This window comes from Lynx canadensis, chromosome X (genome assembly GCF_007474595.2).
Source record: "Lynx canadensis isolate LIC74 chromosome X, mLynCan4.pri.v2, whole genome shotgun sequence".
NCBI classification, from domain to species: domain Eukaryota; kingdom Metazoa; phylum Chordata; class Mammalia; order Carnivora; family Felidae; genus Lynx; species Lynx canadensis.
The window spans coordinates 92,849,439-92,876,300 of record NC_044321.2 but is presented as its reverse complement, the minus strand read 5'-3'; the positions used below and the strand labels follow the sequence as shown (position 1 = coordinate 92,876,300).

At 39.0% G+C, this 26,862-nt stretch overlaps 2 protein-coding genes across 2 annotated transcripts in view; one reads left to right on the top strand and one right to left on the bottom strand.

The window, feature by feature from the left end:
• Positions 1-309: 309 nt before the first annotated feature.
• Positions 310-2,016, top strand: CT83 (cancer/testis antigen 83). The gene is made up of 2 exons (XM_030305402.1): positions 310-384; positions 1,708-2,016. Exons 1-2 carry the CDS (start codon positions 310-312, stop codon positions 2,014-2,016), a joined length of 384 nt encoding a protein of 127 aa, XP_030161262.1.
• A 2,121-nt stretch (positions 2,017-4,137) lies between these two features.
• SLC6A14 (solute carrier family 6 member 14) overlaps positions 4,138-26,862 on the bottom strand; it is a 23,473-nt gene continuing 748 nt past the window's right edge. Inside the window, exons 2-14 of the mRNA XM_030305403.1 lie at positions 26,430-26,595; positions 22,769-22,900; positions 21,029-21,190; positions 19,862-20,000; positions 18,277-18,409; positions 16,019-16,159; positions 11,820-12,048; positions 10,302-10,427; positions 8,994-9,112; positions 8,467-8,566; positions 8,101-8,210; positions 5,561-5,728; positions 4,138-4,584 (exon numbers count right to left, since the gene is read on the bottom strand). Coding sequence (XP_030161263.1) covers positions 4,438-4,584; positions 5,561-5,728; positions 8,101-8,210; positions 8,467-8,566; positions 8,994-9,112; positions 10,302-10,427; positions 11,820-12,048; positions 16,019-16,159; positions 18,277-18,409; positions 19,862-20,000; positions 21,029-21,190; positions 22,769-22,900; positions 26,430-26,595 — 1,872 coding nt within the window. The 3' untranslated portion in view covers positions 4,138-4,437. The remainder of the gene's footprint in view (positions 4,585-5,560; positions 5,729-8,100; positions 8,211-8,466; positions 8,567-8,993; positions 9,113-10,301; positions 10,428-11,819; positions 12,049-16,018; positions 16,160-18,276; positions 18,410-19,861; positions 20,001-21,028; positions 21,191-22,768; positions 22,901-26,429; positions 26,596-26,862) is intronic.

Sequence of the window (26,862 nt, the reverse complement as noted above, 5' to 3'; positions counted from 1 at the left end):
CGGCCCTCGCCAACAACCTGACGCAGCACCCAGGTAGCCATGGCAGGTGCCGCCTGCTTCCGGGTTTGACGTCATCAGATTGTGACGTAGCGCCCTCGCGGAAGCGCTCAATTGTGAGGGCGGCACGCGTCGGTTAGACTATGTGAAGCCAAAGGCTGAGGCGACTCCCAGTTGCACCGAGCGGTGCGGGACGCTTAGCATCGTGGCCCGCGGCTTCCATACTCGGGGGGACGACTAGGGTCCCCTGCTTCCCAACTGCCAGTCTTGTGCCTCCGTGGCCTAGAGGGGAGGAGAGGCCGAAGGGAAAACATGAGCATGCTGTTGCTTCTACTGAGTTTTATCGTGTTCGCTTTACTGCTTGTCGTCTGGAAGAGCCGCTTTCAGGTAAAGTGTGTAAGAGAAATTGGAATTGGATGCAGTCAGGTGGTCGGTGGAGGGGGAGGGAGGTGTTTGTGAATAGAAAGATACTAAAACAGTAAACTAAGAGTAAGGGGAGGTCGCCTCATTCTTCTCTTCGAAGAGCCCCGGATGTTTACCCCCGCACTTCCCTCTTCTTGACCAACCATTCGACAGCCGTGGTCTGTTGGAAAAAGCCCCAAGTCACTAAGTAACATGGTCAGCGTTTCATCCACTTGAAAAGTAGAGCTGAAAGGGCCCACGCTCCGCCGTCGCCTCCTGTTTTAAGAATCTATTCCTTCTCTAGCTTCTACTACCCCTTAGGTTGGTTTGCGTCTTTCTCCCCTGGTTTCAGCCATCTTTATGACAGGTTTTTGGGCATTCGCAAATAATTCAGTTCAAACTGTGGGTTTCCTGGTGATATTTAAAGTCGCAAATGACTTTAGGGCTTTAGTGGTCCTCTGAGATAAGGATCAGGGTCCAAGTATAAACCTACTGGGCTGTCCAGGAAATGTAAGCCCAAAATACAACATTTTGATATTAAGAGGCTACTTTATACAAATTTTTTTTTTTCAGTCTTTGGGAAGAGCGTATTTCCAAATCAGTGTTGTTGTTCAACGGATTTTCAATCACTTAGGGGGGGGACAATCAGTTCATTTTGCTACCCAAGACTAAGCATCTTATTTGATAGTTCAAGTTGACCCTTGAACAACATAGGTTTGAACTTCGTGGGTCTTTATACTCTGATTTTCTTTTGATACAGTACACTACTATAAATGTATTTCCCCTTCCTTACTATTTTCTTTTTTTTAATTTTTTTTAAAGTTTTCTGTTTATTTTTGAGAGAGCAGATGCACGCGAGCAAGCAGAGGAGGGGCAGAAAGAGAGGGGGACACAGGATCCACTGGGGGCTCTGCCCCGACAGCAGAGAGCCGGATGTGGGGCTCCAACTCATGGACCGTGAGATCATGACCTGAGCCGAAGGCAGATGCTTAACTGACTGAGTCACCCAGGCGCCCCCCCCCCTACAATTTCTTAATAACATTTTCTTTTCTCTAGCTTACTTTATTGTAAAAATACAGTATGGAATACAGACACAAAATACGTGTTAATCGACTATGTTGTCTGTAAGGCTTCTGGTCAACAATAGGCTATTAGTAGTTAAGTTTGGGGGGAGTCAAAAGTTCCATATGGGTTTTTGACTGCCCAGGGAATCAATGTCTTTAACCTCCCACTGTGTTCAAACATCAGCTGTATTTGGAAATTGCTAGACTCAATAACCTACATATGTATAATTTCCTTCCCTTACAGAGCAGCGTTGGTGAAATGTCATCCAATTCGACCTCTCTTGCACTAGTAAGAGCAACCTCTTCTACTGAGTCAACTAAGAGCAATACTGATAAGAATCTTTCAGTCGACAGCATCTCTCGTGGTATCTTAATTAATTCCCCACACACGATAGCCATGCAGAAGCGAATATTGATAAACCTCAGGATTGTGGAATACAAGCTGGCTGAATTGGAACATTTCCTAATTATCAAGGGTTTAAATGGTACATTAGCTAACTGTAAATCCACTGACAGGCTTAGAGAATGTAATGAGAGTGAAGGCAATCATTAAAAGCACTTTGAGTGAATTCATTTGATTATATGTATTCATACCAAATGAATTGTTGTTTAGAAGGGGAGGGGTTGCCAAGTCAGGTACAAAATCCAGACATTTATAAATTCGCTTTTACTGACATTTAAAGAATTGATTACATGTTTTATATATGTATACATCTATATATATATATATTATATATATGTACATATGTTATTTAATATGTATAAATGTTTATTATATATTTATATAAAATATATAAATGTTGTACTGGGCAAGGAATGAAAGCACAATAGAGAATAACAGTTCCAAAGGTTTGCTTTAAAAAAAATAAGCTACAGTAAAAATATAGTTAAGATATAGTGATTTTAATTTCATTCACGTGTCAAAAAGAGTTTTGGTGTACAATAAAATATTGCAAATGTCTTTTTGCACTAAAGAAAACGGGATCTTGGGGCGCCTGGGTGGCTCAGTTGGTTAAGCCTCGGACTTCAGCTCAGGTCATTACCTTGTGGTTCGTGAGTTCGAGCCCCGCGTCGGGTTCTGTGCTGACAGCTCAGAGCCTGGAGCCTGCTTCGGATTCTGTCCCTCTCCCTCTGCCCCACCCCTGCTAGCACTCTGTCTCTCTCAAAAATAAATAAACATTAAAAAAAATTAAAACCAAAAAGGAAGTAGGATCTGATGGAACTCTATTCATGGGATACTCCCTCACCACTGTTGAATCTGTGTTAACAGGAGCTGTCATGGAGCACCCTAAAATTTGCCAGGCACTGTTAAGATCTCGTTTTATACACTTGCCAAGATAGTCACACAAACTCTTTACTCCTTGCAGTCAGCTCTTGAAAGGGATTGCCTCCCCATCACCCTCTCCCCCACCAATTTGGTATCATTTCCTTAGAAATGTGCCTAACGCTTCCCTGAATTGCAAGATTCACCTATAGAAAATGGCACGCGTTTTTCTATTTGGTGAAAAATCGACGCCTCCGATGGCACCAAAATATAATGATGGGATGCATGTAGTGTAATATGGACTAAGAATCAGAAAAAGTATTTCTAAACTCTCATCAGCCATCTATTTCCAATATTTTATAAAATCCAGTGTAAGTGAGGAATTAACCTGTTGAAGTTCACTAACAGCATTTGACTTACCCTCAAAGAAAATCCTTAAAATACCGAACACAAGTTTATGTTATATATTTGTACATAGCTCCCTGAGACTTTTCAATCCTAAGCCTATCTGTTTACCTACTTCCTGGCCCTTCCCCCCAAATAAGTTACCAGTCTAAATTTAATACCTTAATCTCTTCCTCCCTTAATCTTCAGTAGAAAAGAAGAGGAAAAGGAATTTAAAATGTATCCGAAATTAAGGCGTAAAATGATTCCTTTCCTTCTTCACTTGCCAACAACAAAAAGCCAGAAGAAATAGTGATGCGGTTCTTAAACTTTTTTGAACCACAGATCCCTTTGGTATTCTGTTGAAAGCTGTAGATTCTCTCCCCAGAAAAATGCATGTACACATACACATAGAAAGATACTATGTATAATGTCAGTTTCAAATGTTCTCTGAAGCCCTAGTTAAGAACCTTTAAGAATAGCTGAAAAGTTTCTTGCATATTTCAGCAATGTTCATCATCCCAGGCAGTGAGGTTTAAACCAGTGGTCAGTAATACCTAATCGATATATGAACCTGCCAATGATATGTTTTCATTATCTTCTGTAAGGAAACTGGGACATAGGACTTTCTAATTGCCTTCCTTCATTCTTGACAAGTTTGACAGATTTATCTCCTATAAGTATGTAAATAAGTTACCACGTGTACATAGTAACTTACTCAAATAAGACAAACATCATTTTGCTTCATCTCTTAACTATATATTACAATCATAAGATCTTAGATTTGATCGAAGCCATTGTAATAAACTACGGTGCCCATATACACAGTCCATTTTTCGCATATATGTATAGCATTTATAGTTAAATAAGGCCTTCAACTTTAATACTTTCTTTTAAATATACTGATTTTATTTTCCCCAGCTTTATGGAAAAGAAAGCTTGTATACTAAGAAAATATAGCAAACAATTTTTTAAAACTTGTATAATAGAAAATATAACAATTTTCTAAATAACCGGCTCAAAATAAAGTCTTCAGCATATTAGAAAAATATTATGGTAATATTTACAAAAGTGTTATTGTGAAATAGAGACAGCTGCGTATGTGTTATACAGATAGATGATCTAAAAAGAAATATAATAATCACATTGTTAAGTATTAGTAGATTCACATTATATCACATTCCTGCTTAAATGGGAAAACAAGTTTATACTATTATGGACATAGTATGTACATTTTTCTACTCAATTAACCTACAAATAAATAAAATTTTCCTTGATTCTAAAGTTACCACTTTACATGACCACATCTGTTTAAAACATTAGATCTCATTCTGGTTTTCTACTGCCGCTGACAGTAGGTATTTCATGGTCAGTCTCTTTTTTAGGATCTATCATGTCTTTGTATCTCTCCCCACGATGTCGTTCCAGGTACGGACCCCAGTTAGAAGCTGGTCTACAACAGCTTACGATGCGCTGAAAAGAAAAAAAAAATAAAAGCATGTTTTAGACCATATCAAATATCAAACCGTATTTCCCTTGCAGAATATTAAGTTTCCTCGCTAAGCAAAATGACCTAGGAACCACAGAAAAGTCAAAAGTGATCATCAAAATTCTTAATATAGTGTGCTAAAAAAAATGATACTCAAAGTTAACTAGTTGTTAATAGAATTACATTGACTACAAGACAAAAATAACCGAGCCTACAAATGATTTTAAGAGGAAGTGTATGAGCCCATTACTCCACGTCTTTTCACTGAATTCTCCGACATTGCTGTCCTTCCCTGAGAGTGAGAGTCAGGTGAGGATTTAATCCAGTGTATGCCTGCGAGGTTGCGAGGTTTCGAGGTTTCGAGAACCAAAGAAAGAGAACCCTGGGGTCAAACCATTGATCTGGATGGGCTTGGGAAATTATTTAAAACCTGACTCCTGACGTTTGTCCCAGTCATTGTCCTAGTGAGATGTCATAATCAACTCCATCCCCCTGGGCCTCCGTGCCAGAGGGATCACTCAGGGTCTAGATGGGGTGCGAGATCATTTACCAGGCTTTTTCAAGTCTGCACAGGCTATTAGGACATGCGTTATAACCGGACAATGCTTTTAAAGTGAAGATCGTAGATCTAAAGCAAAAAGGTCATTTGCCTTGTGTCCTCTTCAGGGACAACTCAGCACAAGTATAAATGGCATAACTTGTACGTGCCGAACACTCTTAATAGGGCCTGAGGATACAGCAGCAAGCAACATAAGACTCCTCCCTAAAGGAGCTTATAATCTAGTACAAGACACGCAGATATATAAATATAAAGCAATGTTATGTACACAGTAGTCAGATGATTGTATCAGGCGTGGAAGTAGCCTAAAGGCTCATAATCCCCTCTTACCACCGTATGAGTAATCTTCATGCGGATCGTAAGTACTCTATTTAAAGAATAAATAATATAAATGTGCTTACTTGGAAGATAGTTCCTTCAGCTTGAATTATTTTTACGACGGCCATAATTGGAATCCAAATAATGCAGAAAATAATCATACACCAGCCTAGAGCAACTCCCCAGTCAGGGTACGGAATTTTGGCATAATTAGGCCTATGAAATTTCACCAATGACCAGATCAAAATTGCCTGTGAAAATAAAGTATGAAAAAACAATGCTAAAGATTAGACTTTATTGCATTAGTGATTTCTGTTGCACTAACTGTGAGGCATTTGATCCCCTTCCTTGGAAATAATCCATCAAAAGCAATTACAATGAAGATACACTCAAGCGACCAAAATAACCCAGTGACCAGCCAGAAGATAATTCTAAATGAACCAATCTAAGTAACTTGCATTTGACTTTGAATAGATTCTTCCAAAATGAGCACCTCCATATCTGTGCAAAAGGTGCAAATAAATACTTGTGCCACATGTGTTTCAATGCTCAGGAAATATATCAGGCTGAAAGTTAAATAATACCTGAAAATTTCTGTCCTTGACCTTTTAAGTTTAATTTATAATAGTATGGTTTTATTCTGTGCCATAAGCTAGCCAGCGTATAGGAGAAATGTAAAGTACCCTTTAGTGAACAGGCTTTGCTCCCTTGCTTAGCAATTGTTTCTATTATCTCCCACCGCACAGGGCAGTCCTTACGCCACACCTGAAACACACACGCATTCACACACATTTGGTACATATTTACCAAAGCACACGTCACCTCCAGCCTCTCTGGCAGAGAAAAACAAGCTCAATGTATGTATGGGCAAAACAGTGAAATCGGAATCTTAACAGTGAAAAGACTGAAGTTGAGGTCAAGTTAAAAAAAAAAATCTTTGGGGCGCCTGGGTGGCTCAGTCGGTTAAGCGGCTGACTTCGGCTCAGGTCATGATCTCGCGGTCCGTGAGTTCGAGCCCCGCGTCGGGCTCTGTGCTGACAGCTCGGAGCCTGGAGCCTGTTTCAGATTCTGTGTCTCCCTCTCTCTCTGACCCTCCCCCATTCATGCTCTGTCTCTCTGTGTCTCAAAAATAAATAAACGTTTAAAAAAAAAATCTTTAAAAAAATCTAGACATGTTGCCACATTAAATCTAACTCTTTAGAAATCTGTAAAGCAAACAAAACTAAATAAACAAAAGCCAGAGTCACCTCCTAGTTTCTCTAGATTTAGCTGTCTTTGTTTTACTAAAACCAGTGGAGAGATAGAATGTAAGAATCTTTATCAAATAGCTATTCAAGTTTACTATTAAAATTAAATAGGTTAATTCCATTCATTTAAGTAATTTAAATGTATTTCCCAATTGCCATAATTTTTTACATAACTACAAGAGAATGGATGAAGGATCCGGGAGAGTATCCATGACCTCACATGACTTTATACAAAGTAGATGATAATGTATAACCCTTAATATTTAATACTTTCGCATTTGAAATTAAATCCCATTGTCAAAGCTGTGTAATCGATGAAAACTAGCTGGCTAAAAAGTATAGTGAGGTCTTCTAAATTGACAAAGGGCTTATTTGATTATGGAGACTTGTCAAATGAGGAAAACAATATTTAGTAGCACAGTCAAAATCGTTTAGCTAGAATATGGGGCGTCTGAAATATTTTGACTCAGTACAGCCAGTCCCAAACTGCTCGCTACTTGAAACTGACCTTATGAAATGTAAATAAATAACTAAGTAAATAAATAAATAAATCTTAACACCCTCTAAAACAAACATAATATTTCAGATGTGAAGCAAATTCTGGATCAAATTATTTAATGCATGAAGACAGTGAGAACCAACAGATGTCCTCTTATGAATTTTTGCCACCTCCCCATCTCTACCAAGACAGTAATCCTCATCCTGTGAAATGTTTTTGCCAATCAGTCATTTACTGCGCTGAACTGTTCTTTAAAGGTTTCCTGTTTATATGCCGTGTCTGTCCAGTAAGATCTCTTTTGCTTTCCCTCGGTTCTTAAATAGTACCCATTGTTGAATTTAACATGAACCATTGCCTCTGTTGACAGCGGTGAGTTTCTTTTAGCCATTTCAGATCGTAAATACCTTCCCATACAGAGAAAAATTATGCATTAAAATCTGAGTGTTGCTTCTTAGCAATTTGTATATTTAGATCGCATTCCTTGAAGACAAGAGCCTGCGTCTTAGCAGAGAGGTTAGGAACATTGTAGATGACTCGGCGTATTTTTAGGGAACGAGCAAATTAACCATTTTTACTTCTTCTATTGAGAATTTTTAAATATGTAAGAACTGTAAGTCTATAGGAGCCTGTTCTTCTTCTCAAATGGTAAATGTTTAAACCTATAGCCTCAAAAGCAATATTGCAAAGGCGTTTTAATTTAGGCCACTCATAAAGCAAAAGTTGGAAGCCATTAATTTATGACATTAGTTTGCTTTATTGTCTCCGATATGAATTATTCTTCAAGTTTATATTAGAAATGTTATATATATATATAACATTTATATAGATAATAATATATATATTATTGATACCAAATTCATGGCATATTAATACTTACAATCAGAAGAAGAGGTGTAATGACAAACCAGCAAGCTCTCCACCAAAGCCAGAATATCCACCTTTTTGCTCCAATCATCATTTCTATATCTTCAATGAATCTGTTCCCACCTTAAAAAAAAAAAAAAAAAAGTGCGTTCAGCCCTTGCTCACATTTTCTTCCTTTAATCATTGTGGCCCCGAATTATCTTTCTATCTAAACATTTTCCTATACTGCAGCAATGGAGTATACGCTTTTAACTACAGTTGCTTCATTATCAATTTTCCCAGTTATATTATACTCTACTATTATGGTAAACATAATGAAAAGGAACCAAACTAAATTACTGTAATGAAATGTGTAGATAATTCTGTAGTTACTATTTACCGTAAATCCAGATGATTCCTATTATTTCCAGTATAGCCGCAATCAAAATGCCCCATCCAGCACAGAAGTGGTCAATCAGATGAACCCAGTAAATTCCAGCCTACAAAAAGAATACCAAATCACCTCTAAGTATATTTTAATTATTTTTATGACTGACGAAGTCTTTAAAGTGAATCTATTCATTTGATTTTCACAAATGCTCCTTGGTTTCACCTGTGCTAAGATGTGAAACAAGAACATTTTCAAATGCAAAGACAAATGTGGCTTTAAACATCTCAAAAGGGATATGTGACTTCATTGTAATTGGGGAAGTTGTCCATTATTGGGTCTCCTCCCCTCTTCAAAATAGACTGCCCATTGAAATTGTGCTATAATGGGGAAAAAAACTGGGCTAAAACTCAGAAACCCTTGATCCAAGGCAGACTTAGACTTGTCACGGAACATCCTCTTAAACCTTTGTTTCTTCATGTAGATTATGAAGTACATTCCAACGAATGATTTGTCTGTGTAAAAATACTATAGTATACCTGAGTCACACAGACGAGACCAAGGAGAAACAGCACCAAGCAGCAACCCAAAGTTATAGGAACCCTCATTTTCTTCATCACTTTGGGAAATAAATCTTGGATCGTTGTTGTAATCGTTTCTTCAGAAGGGGAGAAAAATGGCGGGTTAATGTCAACTCACTTGCCGATAGTTTTAATCTAAGAATTCCACTTCTATTAATCACATTTACAAATATATGAAGAGAATATACTCTGGGTCCTACTCCCGGCTTTTAAAAATCCATAGAGTCCTTTCTCTTCGCAGTCACCACTTGGTTCTGATAAAAAAACCGAACGCGGCCCTCTTCATTTGTTGGTTCTAGTCTGTTTTTTAAGGCTTTTCGTTGGTGGTAACTACAAGGTAACAGATCTCTGGGGCTGAAGTAGTTTGCAAGAGGGTTATGGGGAAGGAAGAATTCTAGAACTTTTAAATAAGGTGAATATTTGAATAAATACCATGGAGACAGAAAGGCCTTCCAGGTTTAAGAAATAAATGGGTTCGTGAAACAATCCTGGCTAAAAATAGAAGGTTGTATGACCGAAAGGATTAAGATGCAGGTTTAAAATGTTCAAGGGCTTTGAAAGTCAACTAGAGAAAGCCAGACTTTATACTGTACAGAGTTAACTATTAAAATATTTTATGTAAGAGTGATACGATGAAGAATGTTCCAGAATCTCTAGCTGTGTACCCTAGGGAAAATCCCCATGTGTACGCAGAGCCATGTGCCAGAGTAATCACTGCAGTAGCGTGCGTGAGTTTTAAAAGTGGAAATAATCCAAATGGCCATCATTATGGGGACAGATTGTGAATTAACTAGATCTACATGAGCACGTGTCAACAAAGGTTCACAATACATGTAAAAAAAAAAAACAACCGTCAGGGTGACATGTATGCTATGAGACTTCACGTTTACGTGACAAAATTTCATTTAGGTGTTATTTATGGATACATATGTAGCGTCTACAAACATGGACTGAGTGCCACACATAATCCGTGGTGACAGTTGCTGCTAGGAAGGAAGAAATGTGAATCGTATTTGGGACAGAAACACAGGGAGCCTCAATTTCATTTCTGAAGCAAATATAAAGTATTAAGCGCCTGTTCCTTTCGGGTGTCTACGGCGTGAGTACTTTGTATTTTTCTGTATTTAAAATCAAGTTAAAAAGAATTTGCAGGCTCTAAGAGTCAAAGCTGACGAGGACAACAAGGATAGGAAAAGGATATTTTCAAGCAGGGGAAACATGAGTAAAATATAAGAGGGATATGTTAACCCTGGAAGGATTACTTACCAATGGATGCAAACTGAGAGTCGAGACCCAAAGTCAAAAGCATGAAGAAAAATAATATGGACCAAAATGGCCCACCTGGGAGTTGGGCTAGAGCTTCTGGATAAGCAATGAACGCCAGATCAAAACCTAAGAAAAATGTATGACACGGAATTTAAATTAGTTGCCAAAGAGTTCACATATTTGGACAGTTTCAACATAAGATACTAGAAAACTTTCATTTTAATTTGGCAACCCGATCCATGGTATACATTCTTGAGCAACTATTTCATTTCCACTTTTAAAAACATTTGACTTGGTAGTTCAGTCGATGCAATAACGCGAGCACGTGACAAGAATTACGCTAGTGAGAAAAATTTTCTAAGCGGCACATGTCTCACATAAGAAATCTTAACTATTTCAACGATTTTGTTTAACCAAATTTCATGTTTTTAAAGATTCGTGAAGAATAACGACGGTCTTACACTCCAGGAATCTAAAGGAAGTCGCCTTAGCCTAGAAAGTCTGAAAGAATTACGCTATCGAGAAAGATATGTTTATGGAACTACCTTTCTAGTCTTCGGCCGTCTCTCCAAATGTTCACCCGGAATCACTATTTGTAGCGGCATTTTAATTAGTATACGGACACTTGCAAGATTGTATGTAACTAAACTAGAAACTGACTCTTATTTCATATTTGATGTATATTAATTTTAGAGGTGCTTTTGAATTTTTTCCAAGTAGGTGGTACTTAGTTTTAAGTATGTTGAGTTTCTCCAGACTCCCAGAGGACTGGCCTTGCATTCAGGAGAATTAGCTGCGAGCCTGTACTGTGTCACTATCCGTCCCTCCTCTGGAAGTGAGGAGCTGGACATTGGATTATCTATAAGGTCCCTTCTAGTCCTAACATTCTATTCTCCTGCATTGGTCTCTCCATCAAGTGCTAGCCATAAATAAAAATTTAAGGAGGAATTCCTACTACTAAGGACCCTAGAATTCTTTTCCTGAGAATCTCAGCCAGATAATTAAGCATCCCTAGCTAATGGCTTTAAAGTTAGGAAGTTCATTAATCAGGTTCCTTTAAAGCTGGACACTCAAAGTCACTTGGGTTTCTATCTATCCGAGATCTGATGTGTCTTAAAAGTTCAGACACAATACTGTACTTGCACTCATACAGTCATATATATATGAACACACACATGTATATATACACACACATACATGAAGATAACACATGTAAAGGCACGCACGATGCCTGATACTTGTAATTGTACGATAAGTAGTTCATGTTAAGGACTAAACAGAATTCAATAAAAATATCTTCTTAAACAATTGTTCCCTAATATAGTCCTGTTTTCCGAGATCATCCGAGAAGTACCACATCATTAAAACAATCAAATTACCTAAGATGAAATGAGAAAGAAAATGCAACGCCCTTAATCCTGCTTGAGTGCTTTCAGTAAATTGCTATAAAATGTATTAGTGTTTCCTAAATGAGCTGCACTGAATTAATCAAAGTTATTAATATATAGCGTTACATACCTGATTTTACAACTTGAGAGACCTCCTTTCCCGATATATGAGCCATGTGTCCCAATATAGAAAAAATAGCAAATCCGGCGAACACGCTCGTGAGGCAATTTGTCAAACAAACTACAATAGCATCTGAGAAGCAGTTGTTATTGAACTTATTGTAAGATGATAGAGCAACTAAGCCGCCCCAAGCCACCGAAAGGGAGTAAAATATTTGAGTGGCCGCGTCTTTCCAAACCTATAAGAAAAGGCAATTTAGTATTTCAAAACATGCACTTTAAATGTTATACTTCTGTAAAATATGTTTATATATACAAATGAGTGAATATGAGTAGTAAGGAAGTAAACGCCACCTACCCACTGCTCAGCTTAGAAAGTAAAAAGTTACCAGTGTTCGAAAGCCTCCAAGCACCCTTTTCTGACATCACCCTTCAACTTCCAGTGGTAACTGCTATCCTGACTTGTGTGTGTATGACTTCCTTGTTCTCCTTTAAATTTTTAAACTAGATAAATGTGTCTACCCAAACAACACGGCATTTAGCGGAGTTTACAGAAAAGTTTTCTTAATGCCTTGGAAACTTGCACAACTTGCCTTTTTTCATTCAGTGTTGTGTGAGATTTCTCCATTATCAATTTGAACCAAATGAAATTGCAATTTCGTGAGTCAAAACTGAAAACATATTGACAGATTCATATGGTTTAGTTAAAGATACATGGTTTTGAACACTTGTAAACATATTTTTAATGTTTATTTTTGAGAGCGAGAGAAAGAGAGACAGGGTGCAAGTGGGGGAGGGGCAGAGAGAGAGGGAGACACCGAATCCGAAGCGGGCTCCAGGCTCCAAGCTGTCAGCACAGAGCCCGACGTGGGGCTCGAACTCACAGACTGTGAGATCATGACCTGAGCTGAAGTCGGATGCTTAACCGACTGAGCCACCCAGGCGCCCGTTCATGAATCTATTTCTGAGACTACTGTCCCAACTGGTCAGAAAGAATGTGACCAGAAACTATGGAACAGCACGTTGTTTCAATTCCTATAGCGTTATGATATTGTTTCGTATGTGGTAGAACAGGTGTTCTTTACTTCTTCAAAAACACCATTCTTCTTTTGCCTTTTTCTCCTTCACATACGCTTTACTATCGGCTTTCCAGGTCTAAGGAAGACCGTGCTGCAAACCTGATGAAAATTCTACTGACTCTACACATCAATTTGGGGACAACAGAAACATATCAATTCTTAACAAGGCATCCCTTAGATCACCAATTCCCTTATCCTGTGTTTGTTTGATTAGAGCCTCATGTAGCCGGCCTCAAGTCTTTAACAGCCTCCCCCTCGCGTCATCTAATCCTACCCCTTTACCAATCTGCCTTTCACAGTGTACCCCTCCTAGATCATTGCTAAAGGACAATAATTAATCATAAAAATGAATCGAAGTGAATCCATTTTAACAGTGAAATTCTGTAGATCTAACGCGACCCAAAGGAAAAAAAAAAACAACCCTAGTTGTGTAGATTTCAAATAATAAGACCGGCCAAGATTTGGGCAAAAGTGGGGGGTTTTTTAGTCCATCTAAACACAGGACTGCTCAGTGAAAGGCGGGCACTAGAATATGGTGACGAAGAGCCATAGCCCTGTAGTCACAAAGAATGAAGTTTACATCTAATATCTCTCACTCTCCTTGACTTCACTTTATATAATGTTTTTTTTTTAATTTTTTAACGTTTATTTATTATTGAGAGACAGAGACAGAGAGAGAGAGAGCACAAGCAGGGGAGGGGCAGAGAGAGGAGACACAGAATCCGAAGCAGGCCCAGGCTCCGAGCCATCAGCACAGAGCCTGACGCGGGGCTCGAACTCACGGACCACGAGATCGTGACCTGAGCCGAAGTCGGACGCTCAACCGACTGAGCCACCCAGGCGCCCCTATATAACGTTTTTAAGCCTGTTTGTTCATCTGTAAAATGGAGATGGTGATGAAGATGATGATGATGATGATAAAATAAATCAAAAGAACAAAATATATACAATTATTACTATTGATGTCCTAGGGATGATGTGTGAGAATTTACTAAGATAGTATCTGTAAAGCAATTAGGAAGCTCAATGGTAGCTATTATTGCTATTAAGGAAAATAATCATAAATTGATACTTGGTTTCTTTTATGGAAATTAAAAACTCTAATTCCCCCCTTGAAAAGTATGTAATCTATTTCCAATTTCAATAGGAATAAAAGTTGTCAGGGAGTAAAATATTACTAGGTCTTCAGAATAGAGCTTGATGTTAGATTATTATTATATTATAATTACTTTATAATGGCAGGAAGCCAGTAGAAAGCAAAATGGATGGATGGATGGACGGACGGACAGATAGATGGATGGATAGACAGGATAAGATAGATAGATAGATGATAGATGGATACATACATAGATGGATAGATACATAGATACATAGATGGTATATAATGGTTATTTCACTTATTCTAACAAAATCATTAGAAATGAAATGCTCATTTCTTAGGCAGCTGTACATTTTAAGAGATGAACAACGTGGTTATGTTGATCTCTCAGCTGCTTTTACTTGACACATTTTGTATGCATATGTGAGTTAAGGGGATCTTAGAAATGAGTGTGGCAGGTCTGGGTTCTATGCAAATGCTAGACGTGTACCTAAGGTTGCAAATAAGAGTGAAACAAAATTCCAAACATAGTTATAATCTCCATATCTATCAATCTCATAGCTATCTACAAAATTATTGATTTTGGGATTCGAAAACCTTAATTCAAGATGCACCAGCTGGCTGTGTAAACTTAACTAAATGTGACTCTTTCTGGGTTTTAATTTCATCACTATAAAATGAAGGAGTTCGCAAAATCATCACTGAAGACCAGAAGAGTCTTCTAGCTATGAACGTGTGTGGTCCTCTGCTCTCCTAAAGACTGTAACAGAGTTCAGATAGCCAAAGAAAAGGAAAAAATATATATATTTGTGATCCCAGGCTCAGAATACAGATTATGAGAAATAAAAAAAAAAAATCTAAGAAATAATTCTCATTACCAGCAAACCCAAAGAAAGAGTGAAGGTACTGTTTGTATGGGGGGGTGGGGAAGAAGGGGGGTTCTATTGTATGTTTCACAAGGAGCTTTAGGTTTAGGTCTGATATCTTAAAGGTAATAGAGACAATGAAACACAGACCAATATGAAATAATCACATACATTTTTCAGGCTTGTAAACATCTCTTAAAGAATATCAAAGGGGCTTTTCATCTGTGCTCAAAGTTACGAAGTTTAAGGAAAATGGAGGGTCCACTTCTTAGGGAAAATGTTGCCATCTATAATAGTACAATGTAACCTAACAGCAGTGATTAAAATCATTGCCGATATTTAGATAGCAGTTTACCATTTTGAAAGCGCATTAATTAATATTTTATCTTGTCTAACAACCTAACAGAGAGAAGATGATGAGTACCAACTTCCATTTTATTTGTTTCTTATTCATCGTCAAAAATGTCCCTTGAGTTGGGAAGATATTAACAAACAAGGTTAAAAGACGTGAGACTCAAGATAAATGAAGAAATAAACAAATGGCCTGCGGGCACATCAAGCTACATCTCCAAGACTAAAACAATAAAAGTTCATAATTCTAAAAGAACATAAGGCCGTTGTGGTTAATTATTGAGGGAAAATTATTTGGGCACAGGAAACCAAAGGCCAGAGTCTCAATTTTCGAAAAAGGCAAAGGATACATAGATTTCCATGACTAAAAACTGATCAATTTGACTGGATTACCAGAAAGATTCTGCAGCAAATAGTTAAATATCCAGATTGGAAGTATTTAGAAAATAGCAAACTGCTATCTGGCAATGGACGAGAGCTAAAAGAGGGTTTACCCAATTCACATTCATGGCACATGGTTAGGTTTATAACAGTCTTGTTTATGGAATGCTTCATTCACTTCAAATTTGTGTTGTAACAGCATAATCCATTAGGTGCGCTTTGATTTTAATTTGGGGATATTCACTTGGAAGACAATTAAAATGCACATTAGACCATTAAACTCGCGGCTGTAATCTTGAAATCTAGTGTATCCAAGAAGTCTCACGGTCTCACGGTCCTACTCGGCAACTTGTAGGCATTATGACACTCCTGTTCAGTGTTTGCTTTTAAGGTTTACCTCCTCGGATAATTTGAAATCCAAATGGAGTCTTACCTCAGCTTCCCGAAGTTTGGTAAAGTTTGACTGTGCTCCAATATAGTATGAAATGCCTTTCGACGCACCCTCCAGAGTCGCACCTCGAATTAACAGGATGAGTAGGACGACATAGGGGAAAATCGCTGTAAAATATACCACCTACCAAGAAAAACAACCAGAGGTTAAGAAGTTAGATTTTTCAGCCGTGGTATTGAATTGTATGCAAACAAAGTTATTAGCCAGTCGAGATCAGCAAAATACAGTATCAAAGACTTCATAAGTTACTAATGAATCCGGTGACACCCCTACCAAAGTTGCCATCGTTTTGTCTTTCTGTTCTCCCCACTCTCAAATGATCCATTTTCAAAACACTCCGATGTATGAAGCAATATTTCCTGGGTTCACGTTGTGAATACACGAGACCTCAGCAGTAGCAACTTGGAATCTAGATAGACTGCTTTCCTAAATATGTCTTTTTAAATGTCTGAGGAGACAGAGTATTGCTTCTTGGTAAATTACTACATTGAGATGGGAAGGGAAATGGTCTTAAACCCTGCGATGGTTTGTATATATTCACTCCCCAAGGAGAAGGAACATAATCTCCCACGAGATGGCCAAATCTCATGAAGGCTGATTAGAGCGAATACCGAACCCTTGATATTATTATCCTTAAAGCTGCCATTAAGAGATTGGATAGCACAGATACAAGTGCGCTGCTCGTAGCCTAGATAACACATGGTTCCAGATGAGCAGATTGCCTCTGAGGCTGGCTTTTCATCAATGCGGATGATTTCTTTGATCCATAGATGTCCTATGTTTGACAATAGGCCCAAGGAGACGATTTAAAGCCAGCCAGAGACCAATAACAATTAACTGCCTAGGCAAATGGCCTTTCAGGGATTATTTCAATATTAACGTCAAAAGGGAGCCACAGGTTTCAAAAATGTGCAACTGAAACATTATTTTCGAAGGTTTCCACGGACTTTCTGAGGGGCACAGTATTTGTGTGATGTAGTGGCGTCTCGTTATAATTTTACGTTAACTGAATGTGCTAGATATTCTACCGGGAATTCATAGAGAGAGTCCACAGTTATGCCTGTCCTCCGTCTTTAGGAGATTTCGGCCTAGCAGTTACAAACACATAGATATTCACTTCTCTGGGTGCTGCACAACTGTTCATGGAGAAAATTTCACGTTGTTCCCTGAAATTGCCAAGATGCTCTCTGAAAGTTTAAAACATAAAACCATACAGAGGGACAATACTAATGGTTTTTCAGAAGAGGACAAAAAGAGGGTTCTGAGCCATTCTGGGGAAGCTGTAGAACAACTGCGTCTTTGATTTTTTTCTCTCTCTCTCCAACTGAAGGATTCCTGACGCTAATGCTATCTAACAAGGATCTAGACTTTTCCAAACCCAACACTGCAATACATAATTCCATTCAAGATGCTTATTTATATAATAGGACAGACAATTTAAAAATATATGCCCAAGCCTCAGAATGCTGTCTTGACTAGCAGGGTCCAACTTCTGGGTACAGCTGACCCTTGAACAACACAGGTTTGAACTGCACGGGTCCACTTATATGAGGATTGTTTTCGATAAATCCAGTACCGTGAATGTATTTTCTCTTGCAACTTTCTTAATAACATTTTCTTTTCTCTAGCTTACTTTATTGTAAGAATACAGTATATAGTATATGTAACAGGGTGCCCCGGTGGCTCAGTCGGTGAAGTGTCCAACTTCAGCTCAGGTCATGATCTTGCCGTTGGTGAGTTCCAGCCCCGCGTCGGGCTCCGTGCTGACAGCTCAGAGCCTGGAGCCTGTTTCAGATTCTGTGTCTCCCTCTCTCTGCCCCTCCCCCGCTCACGCTCTGTCTCTCTCTCTCTCTCTCTCTCTCAAAAATAAATGAACATTAAAAATATGCACATAACATACAAAAATACGTGTTAATTGACTATGCTATCAGTAAGGCTTCTGGTCAACAATAGTAGGATTTTCAACTGCACGGGGTGGGGGTGTTGGCGCCCCTCCCCCAGACTTGTTCAAGGGTCAGCTGTCATTGTCAAACTCTAGTACTAGTTTTTGCTTGTTTTATTTATACCAATAGCGGGGATCTTATGTATTTTCTTACAGCCAGGCCGCCTCCTTAGAAAGCTTGTCACGCATTTGAATTGTTCCCGTTATAGAAAAAACATGCATTTGATTACGCTTGCCACTGAACTTCAACGAAGTTGGAAAAGAGCTACATCACTCTCTAATGTGTTTTCCGAATTACCTTGCCAGAAGACTTGATTCCTTTAAATAGCGCTGCTCCGACTATGAGCCAAGCCAGAAGAAGACAAAGTGCTAAATACCACACAATTACCCCAGTCTCATCCATTCCACTTGACCGCTGGAGCGCCACTTTGCTGAAAGCACACAAGTTCTTATGAACACAGAATCGCGGTCCTACTACATTGAATTCTGCAACATCCGTCATCCAGGAAGATGTTCCATCTCAATACATCAACGTCATGGGACGTTTCTATTGATACCATTGTAAAGAGGGGCAAACGTCGTTCAATGAAAAGCTAGGCTATGCATGTGAGCGTTAACCGTGGCCAGTGCAGAGTTCCAAACCCTCGAATAAAACATCCACTAGTTCCTGTAGCTATGGTTTCCCCCCTCGTATTTCAAAGCTCCTTTATGTAAAAATAATAATAATAATAATAATAATTAATAATAACCTTACATCAGGTTATTTCTTTCATTCGTCACCATATTTTTTCTCCAAGTAAAATGATGAAGAAAACCCCGAAAGTTATATTGAATTATTCATCGCGCTTTTAGTTAGCATCAAACCTAGACTGGTCCCCATTTGTATGCCTTTTTCAAAGGCTTTCTGTAACATTCAATGATTTCTGTTAGAGACGTGCGTGGATCTGGGATTTTAATTCTTCGCTTTATGTTTGGGAACATTTTAAGATCCAAATTTTAAAAGGGCCACAGAACATTAGCACATCGGTGAGGAAGAACTCATTACAGCGTTATTCAAGGAAATCTGGTAAGGGTCAAAGGTAGGTAGAAGTAAGGAGAGTAAGAAGAGATCATTTAAAATTAATACAAGTAAATATATATATATATATACCTCTATAATATATACATAACATATATATAATAATATATATAATCTCACATATCTATTTTTACCATGTAATGACAACTATAAGTAAAATAGGCAATGAAGAATTTCAGCCTTAAATAAATAGCAATTTTACTCCAAATATTACTCATCACCCAGCTGTTTATTATTAGAATTTGCTCATTGTAGTCCAAAATGTGAGTATTTTTTTCTTCAAAGCAATGCCCTAACTTAGACCTAAAAAGCAATGAATAAACCACTGCTGACAGTATTCTGCTCATTTAATAAGGAATTTTTAAATGACCATTTATTGACTATGAGCTGATTTTGCAGGTTACTACTACTCACACAAGCTGGGTAAGCATTTGAGTCAAATGCAGCATAATTTGTTCCGATTCCCCTTTTTGTCCTACTAACATGAGGTAAGGAAAGAGCTGATCACTATTTTACTGTTATTTACAAAAATTTCATGTCACCTCTGATTAAGAAGCAGATCATCTGGGGCACCTGGGTGACCCAGTCGGTTAAGCGTCTGGCCCTTGGTTTTGGCTCAGGTCACCGTCTCACGGTTTGCAAGTTCAAGCCCCGCGTCGGGCTCTGAGCCGGCGGCACGGAGCCTGCTTGGGATTCTCTCTCCCTCTCTCTCCGCCCCTCCCCTGCTCATGCTCACTCTCTTTCTCTCTCTCAAAATAAATCAACACTGAAAAAAAAAAAAAAGTAGATCGTCTAACATACTTACTTCCAATATTGTTCACTGGGAAGCTGTCCTGGCTGATAAGCCTCACTTCCATTGATGCAGGTCAAATTGTGGGTGCTTAACCAGCTTTTATTTACTCGGATGATGTCCCCCATCGTTATACTCACATTACAATGAGTAACTAAAAATTACAAAGAAGAGCACACACAGACACACGTACTTAGTTTTAGAAAAGTATTTTCCTGGAAAAAAAAGTATGAATGGTAAAATAAACGGTTTAGATTGTTACTTGGTGAGGGCAGAGGAGAAATCTTACAAATGGAATAAACCCTGAGTGTTCGGCATCTTAAGTCTTCTCTAATACTGAGCTTGGGGTGAGTATGAAAATGTCTGCCCCTTTACTAGGATTGTGTTTATAGTAATAACCGCCATAAAGTAACAATCATTTCAGATGGGATTTAGTGCTCTAAGGAATTTTTGGGATGTGGACTTATTGAACCTATATAGATAAGTGATACCTTTAAATGGCTAAGAAGCATGAAAGCTTTATCACTTTATTCTTTGATAGACATAGGCAATCCCAGTAGTAATAGCCTACAGTCTCAATATCACGTGATCCCAAAGACCAGCAACGTATGATGGAGACAACGGACGTTCTCCAACTGCTGAAACACAATACAAATCTTGGTTTGCGAGCAGAACTCGTTCCGGAAACATGCTTGTAATCCCAAGCACTCGTATATCAAAGCGAATTTCGAGAACCGTTGGCTCAGTTGTGATCACGTGACACTCGGTGCCATGTACAACTCATATGGCAAGACATCGCCCGTTTATCACGTTAAAACTTATCGGAAATGTTTGCTCGTCTTGTGGAACACCCGCAGGACAAGTTACTCGCAATCCAAGGCTTCACTATAGTACTATCATGGATAGAGCTTTTCTCTACCACTTCCCCATTTTCTTCCTTCTCTCTTGCCTACTCCAAATGATGGCTTAGTTTTTACTGGCTGCCCTCAGAAATGAACGAACGGATTGCACTAATCAATTTTCAAGTTATCCAGGCTTTATTCTGCTTTCATCAATAACCCATGGCTCACTTTGAATTGCACCTAAATTGGTTAGAAAATAATGTAACCCTTTAAGCTTATTAGAAAATATAGAAGAACAATGCTCAGTTCACAAATTTTTTAAAAAATAAATGTAGCTTACCTATAGGCGACCTGCTACAGTTATCATCTGCCCAAACCGAACAATTTTTCCATGGTAGCTCACTTTGAAAAGAAGCAAACATGTAGAAAAGACTATAGGCAATTATGACATTGTAATAGATTGTCACAAAAATGGATATCAGGACCATCGTAATTCCCACACCTGGAAAAGAGAACAATTAAAATTTTTTTAAAAAGTGAAATTTCTTTTGCTAATTCGTTAAGAAAACTGCATCTCAATTTCCCCAAATCTATCTTATTTATTTTATTTTATTTTATATTTTTGTTAACGTTTATTCATTTTTGAGAGACAGAGAGAGACAGAGCATGGCAGGGACGGGGCAGAGAGGGGGAGACACAGAATCTGAAACAGGCTCCAGCCTCTGAGCTGTCAGCACAGAGCCCAATGCGGGACTCGAACTCACAGACCGTGAGATCATGACCTGAGCTGAAGTCAGACAGTCAACCGACTGAGCCACCCAGGCGCCCCTCCCCAAATCTATTTTAAAATGAGAAGTCTGGTTCAGACATTTTCTTTGCCTTTCCTTGTTTTGAGCAGGAGTGGGGAGGCAGTCTAACTACTGTCTAAATAGCTTTCTTCTCAAATTTAAAATTATGTTGGTGATTGGCTTTCTCAGACCGGTTTTTCAGTTAATTAGAAAATGGTACTAAGATCAAGGGCAGAAAACCTCTATTCATCCATCAAGTTCACATGAGCAATCACCCATGGCCATTACTCTCTTATTCAGTCAGAAAATTCTTGTCACCGTGGGTCCTATTCTTAAAAACAAACAGAGGCGCCTGGGTGGCTGGGTTAAGCGTCTGACTGTTGATTTCAGCTCAGGTCATGATCTCGCGGTTCGTGGGTTCAAGCCCCACATGGGGCTCTGGGCTGACAGCGCGGAGCCTGCTTGGGATTCTGTCTCCCTGTCTCTCCACCCCTCCCCTGCTCATTCTCTTTCTCTCAAAAATAAATAAATAAATAAACATTCAAAACCAACCGGCAAACACTAGTTATGGCTCTACTTACTTCATCTATAAACCAGTGTTTTAATAAGTGGAAGACAAAGCCTCCAAACGAGGGCACAGGATTTCTCCAGGTACATGTAAAGAACATCCAACAACCCCGTACCCATCTGAATTTAAACTTCCGAAGTTTCTTGAACTCTCCGGTGTCAAACTGCAGTGTAACATTGAATAGAACTCGAACGCTCAAGGCTAGCTTCTGCGGTGGCTTCCTCAATATTCCAGCACGACTGTTCTACGCACCTCACTATCAATTTATTTTTGACGCTGCATTGAGGCTTTTGCAAATAGTTTGCAGCCGTTGAAACTAATCTTCAGGCAGGAGGGCTGTTTGATGTTTAATGACAATCAAGGCACTTTGAAAAACTTCCCGGGAAGTTAATACGCAACACGACTACAATTGTGCGCCAGAGGAATTTAAAAGGTGAAAATAGGAGAATAATGACACCTTTAAACACCCTCTAGCATCCCCCCAACCCCCCCGCCCGGTCCCTTCCATACCATCAGCCCGAGAGAAACAGAACTCCAAATTAACATTTGGTCTGTAAATTCTATGCTGGCAAACGTTCAGAGGAAAAAAAAAAAAACAAAAAACGGATGCCTCTTTTGCCTTTCCCATGTCCAAATTGGAAACATTTTAACGCCACATAGTGGGGACAGCTCTATACGCCAAATAGGCCAATAAGCACCATAGGGAAAACGTTGTGATACCAACCTTGAAACAATGGAAGAATCCTCCAAACTGAAACTGGGCCTAAGCTAGCAAATTGTCCCAGTGAACACTCCAGAAAGAACAAGGGTAAACCAGCCAGCGCGAGCATGATCGCATAAGGTATCAAGAAGGCACCTGAAACATGCAAAATAGAACCAAAGCGCCATTATGTCACGAAACCTCGATGACCGTTTGACAACCAACATAACACTCTGAAAGCATTCTGATACAGTGGGTCCTGTATCGGTCCTGACGGGGTTTAGTCCCCAGATTTACTACTCTCTGTGAGAGAGTAGTTGATGCTCTAAACCTTGACCTCCTCATCTGCGAAATGGGAGTCCAGTGTTACCTAAAGACGCTACTGGGGTCATTAAAAACAATAGCCTAAAGGGGCGCCTGGGTGGCTCAGGGGGTTGAGCATCCACACCTCTTGATTTCTGCTCACGTCATGATGTCACTGCTGGGGATCGAGCCCCTCTGCCCCTCCCCCCCCCAGCTTGCTCTCTCTCTCTCTATCTCTAAAAATAAAAATAAATAAAAATAAAAAACTATAGCCTATAAAAAGCGATCCAGAGGAGGTGAATGATCACAGGCTTTGGAGCTAGATACACCTTGGTTTATACCCTGACTCCACCATGTGCTAGTTATGAGACCTGGGGCAATTTACCTAACCTCCGGACCTTGGGTTCCTCATATATGGGGAGGACAAGAGTAACTCATCAGTATGTGGCAAGGGTTCGGTTACAGAGCCTATGTGAAAACACTTGGCAAGATGGCACACACATCGTAGATGTTCAAAGTTAGTTTCCTTCCTTTGTCCTTTCTAAATAAGTAGTCTATTTTTTTTTAAGGCTTCGGGTGCAAATGCTAAGTGTGTTTTAGAGCAGAAGTGTTTGCAACTAAGGATATTATTCCCCAAAGAGTCGTAAGAGTCGTTCCTCAATAAGAAATGTCCTGTTTTTGGTAAAAGATTCTGAAGGTTTGAGGTCTACTCATAGTTAACTTTTCTATTTTATTCTTATTTCTTTTAATGTTCATTCATTTTCGAGGGGGAGAGAGAGAGAGAGAGAGAGAGAATGAGCAGGGGAGGGCCAGAGAGAGGGGGACAGAGGATCAGAAGCAGGCTCAGAACTGTCAGCACAGAGCCCGATGTGGGGCTCGAACAGACAAACTGTGGGATCATGAACTGAGCCGAAGTTGGATGCTCAACCGACTGAGCCACCCAGACGCCCCAACTTTTTTATTTTATACAGACTAAATCTCCTACCGTTAGAGTATCCAGACCCCTTTTGGCACTGTAAGTTAAAACTTTTATTATTTTAGGGGCGCCTGGGTGGCTCGGTCGGTTAAGCGTCCGACTTCGGCTCAGGTCATGATCTCGCGGTCCGTGGGTTCGAGCCCCGCGTCGGGCTCTGTGCTGACGGCTCAGAGCCTGGAGCCTGCTTCGGATTCTGGGTCTCCCTCTCTCTCTGACCCTCCCCCGTCCATGCTCTGTCTCTCTGTCTCAAAAATAAATAAACATTAAAAAAAAATTTTTTTTAATAAATAAAATAAAACTTTTATTATTTTACTTTTTTTCTGCCCACACCTGGGGCATAATATTGCTGATTTGAACGTTTGCCAGATTGTAGGCTGAAGCAGGGACAAAGTATTAAATTTATTGATCAAGCACTCTAGAAGTCTTAACAAAGTTTAATAAGAAAACATGGGGATCATTGAATAAAAAAAATGGGTTTTTGAATTATGTACGTTTCATGCACCCATGTTACACTGTTTTCCTCATGTATCTTTCATATTACGATATTGTAACATCATACCTGGGGATTACATTTTCCCAACCCTCAAAATTTATTCTATTAAAAATAATGAGACAATAAAATACTTGTTATGTACAAGTCACTAGTCACTAGAACATAGAGACAAATATGTTTTTATAGATGTTGCAATGCACATGGCATCATTACTATGACTAATAGAAGTTTAAGTCCCACCAATGATAAATATAAAGAGAAGTAATACAAAATATCCCTGTCCAAATACAATAATAAGGTAAATTTTACTAGCCCATTATATTTTTTTCAAAAAAAAAAAAGGATTATTTTCCTCAGTGGTATATATAGCTTTTTACTTATTATATTATTTTTTTAATGAATAACAACCACAACTGGTGAATTATGAATAAAATACAGTGGCCACAAATTGTTAACACTGCTGACCTAGACCCTACGGTCGTATGATACCTCTTTTTCATAAACTGGTAAGAAGAATCTACAGATAACAATGAGTCGAGATTTTAGCAATGGTTTTCCAAACCTGACCATATTTAAAACTCTGATCATTAATACTTGACAAATCTGAATTTCCTGTTCCTCTCCTACCCTTGGACAGAAGAGCAAAAAAGCAGTCGAAAGAGCCTAGATCCCCGTTACCCAAATGATACGATCTTTTAAAACTGAGAGCTGATGTGATATATTAATATTTGGAGGAAATGAGGGCGAAGATGATAATAGCATTTGGGGGCCTACGTTTAAAACTCTCTATTTGACCTTGTTTAACATAGTTCCTGGAAATGCATGGCAACTACCGGGTTTATATATGATATCAAGTCACAGGGAATTTCTGAACCTAGGGATAATCTGAACCTGAACACCAGAGGCTAGACGGGAGTCTGCACGCTCTTCACTACGTGTGACCTGAGGACTTAGACGCCAAAATGATTGTATTCCTAACTCATTTTCAAGTTCAAACTTAGACCAAGCCCATGACTAAACAACGTAGGCTCCAGAGAGGGGAGTTTATGCCACCAACACTTGAAGTGTTTGATAAACAGATCTTGCTTCTTGAGGCTCCAAAGGCCCATATGAATGTTCTAATGCAACCAATTAACAAGGAATATGAGATTGAAACATCACCACACAAAATCCTATTATACCAAGAAAAATAATTATAGTGGCACAGTTTCACTGGTTCCCAATTATGAAATCTAAGGGCATGGAACCTCTACACTTCTAATAGAACCTGTAATTACAAGTAAATAAAATATGGTGTAAGTGAAAAGTTGTTTCGACATTACTAGAGAATTGTGCAATTCATTTTGTTTCCCTCTGTGTGTCACCTCAGAGTTATTTTATTCTCTTGGTTCTAATTGAGTCTTCCCTAATGATCTATAGGTATAAACAGTATCATTTGGCAGAAATTGAACATCTGGTCTTGAACTAAATTCTCATTGCATTTTGGAAGGATCTTCTACATGGCCCATCCAGTCTGGAATACATGTAACTGAATATTGCAGCTTAAAATACTAAACCTTTATTTTTTAATCAACTCCTTCCACACTCATGTTTCCAGAATGGAATGCCTTACGCTATTCAAGCAAACAGTGTATTTGAACTTCGCTTTAGAATGAGAATTCCCCGCCTTTCGTCTAGATTCAGCCTTACATTAAGCCAAACACATTTAAATCAGAAACTCAGAAGTTGCCACCTGCCCAACTTGAGCTAGCAACTCGTAGTCTGATGATGAATGAAGTATGCTTACTCCCCATCTTCCCACTAACTCAAACTATCACCTGCCTTTCCTCAGTTCTCAAAATAGCCTCTGAGGCCACACAGCACCCCATTTAAACTAGAAGGGAAAGAAGTTGGGGGGTGGGGGTGAGAAATACCTCCGCCATTGTTGTAGGTCAAATAGGGGAATCTCCACACATTTCCCAGGCCCACTGCATATCCAACCATAGATAGAAGATAATCCGATTTTTTGGACCAGTTACCACGGTCCTGATTCTCATCATTTTCACCAACATGGAAATTCTCAGATGAAGCTGTCACTTTCTGGTAGAAGAGACGATATCAAGAGTTTGTCTTTATGCTATTAAAAGTCCACAGAAGCATAATTACACACACACACACACACACACACACTCAAAGACAGACAGACAGACAGGCAGAGGATGAACCCAGAAAGCCACAGCCGAGGGAAACGCTTTTCAAAGGTTGAGGACATTTCTGCTAATGGCTGTTTTTACTTTACAACATTTACCTCTTAAAATGAAAAAAAACAAAAAAACCTCTTTAGGTGGAGATGTTTACTCCTTTTGG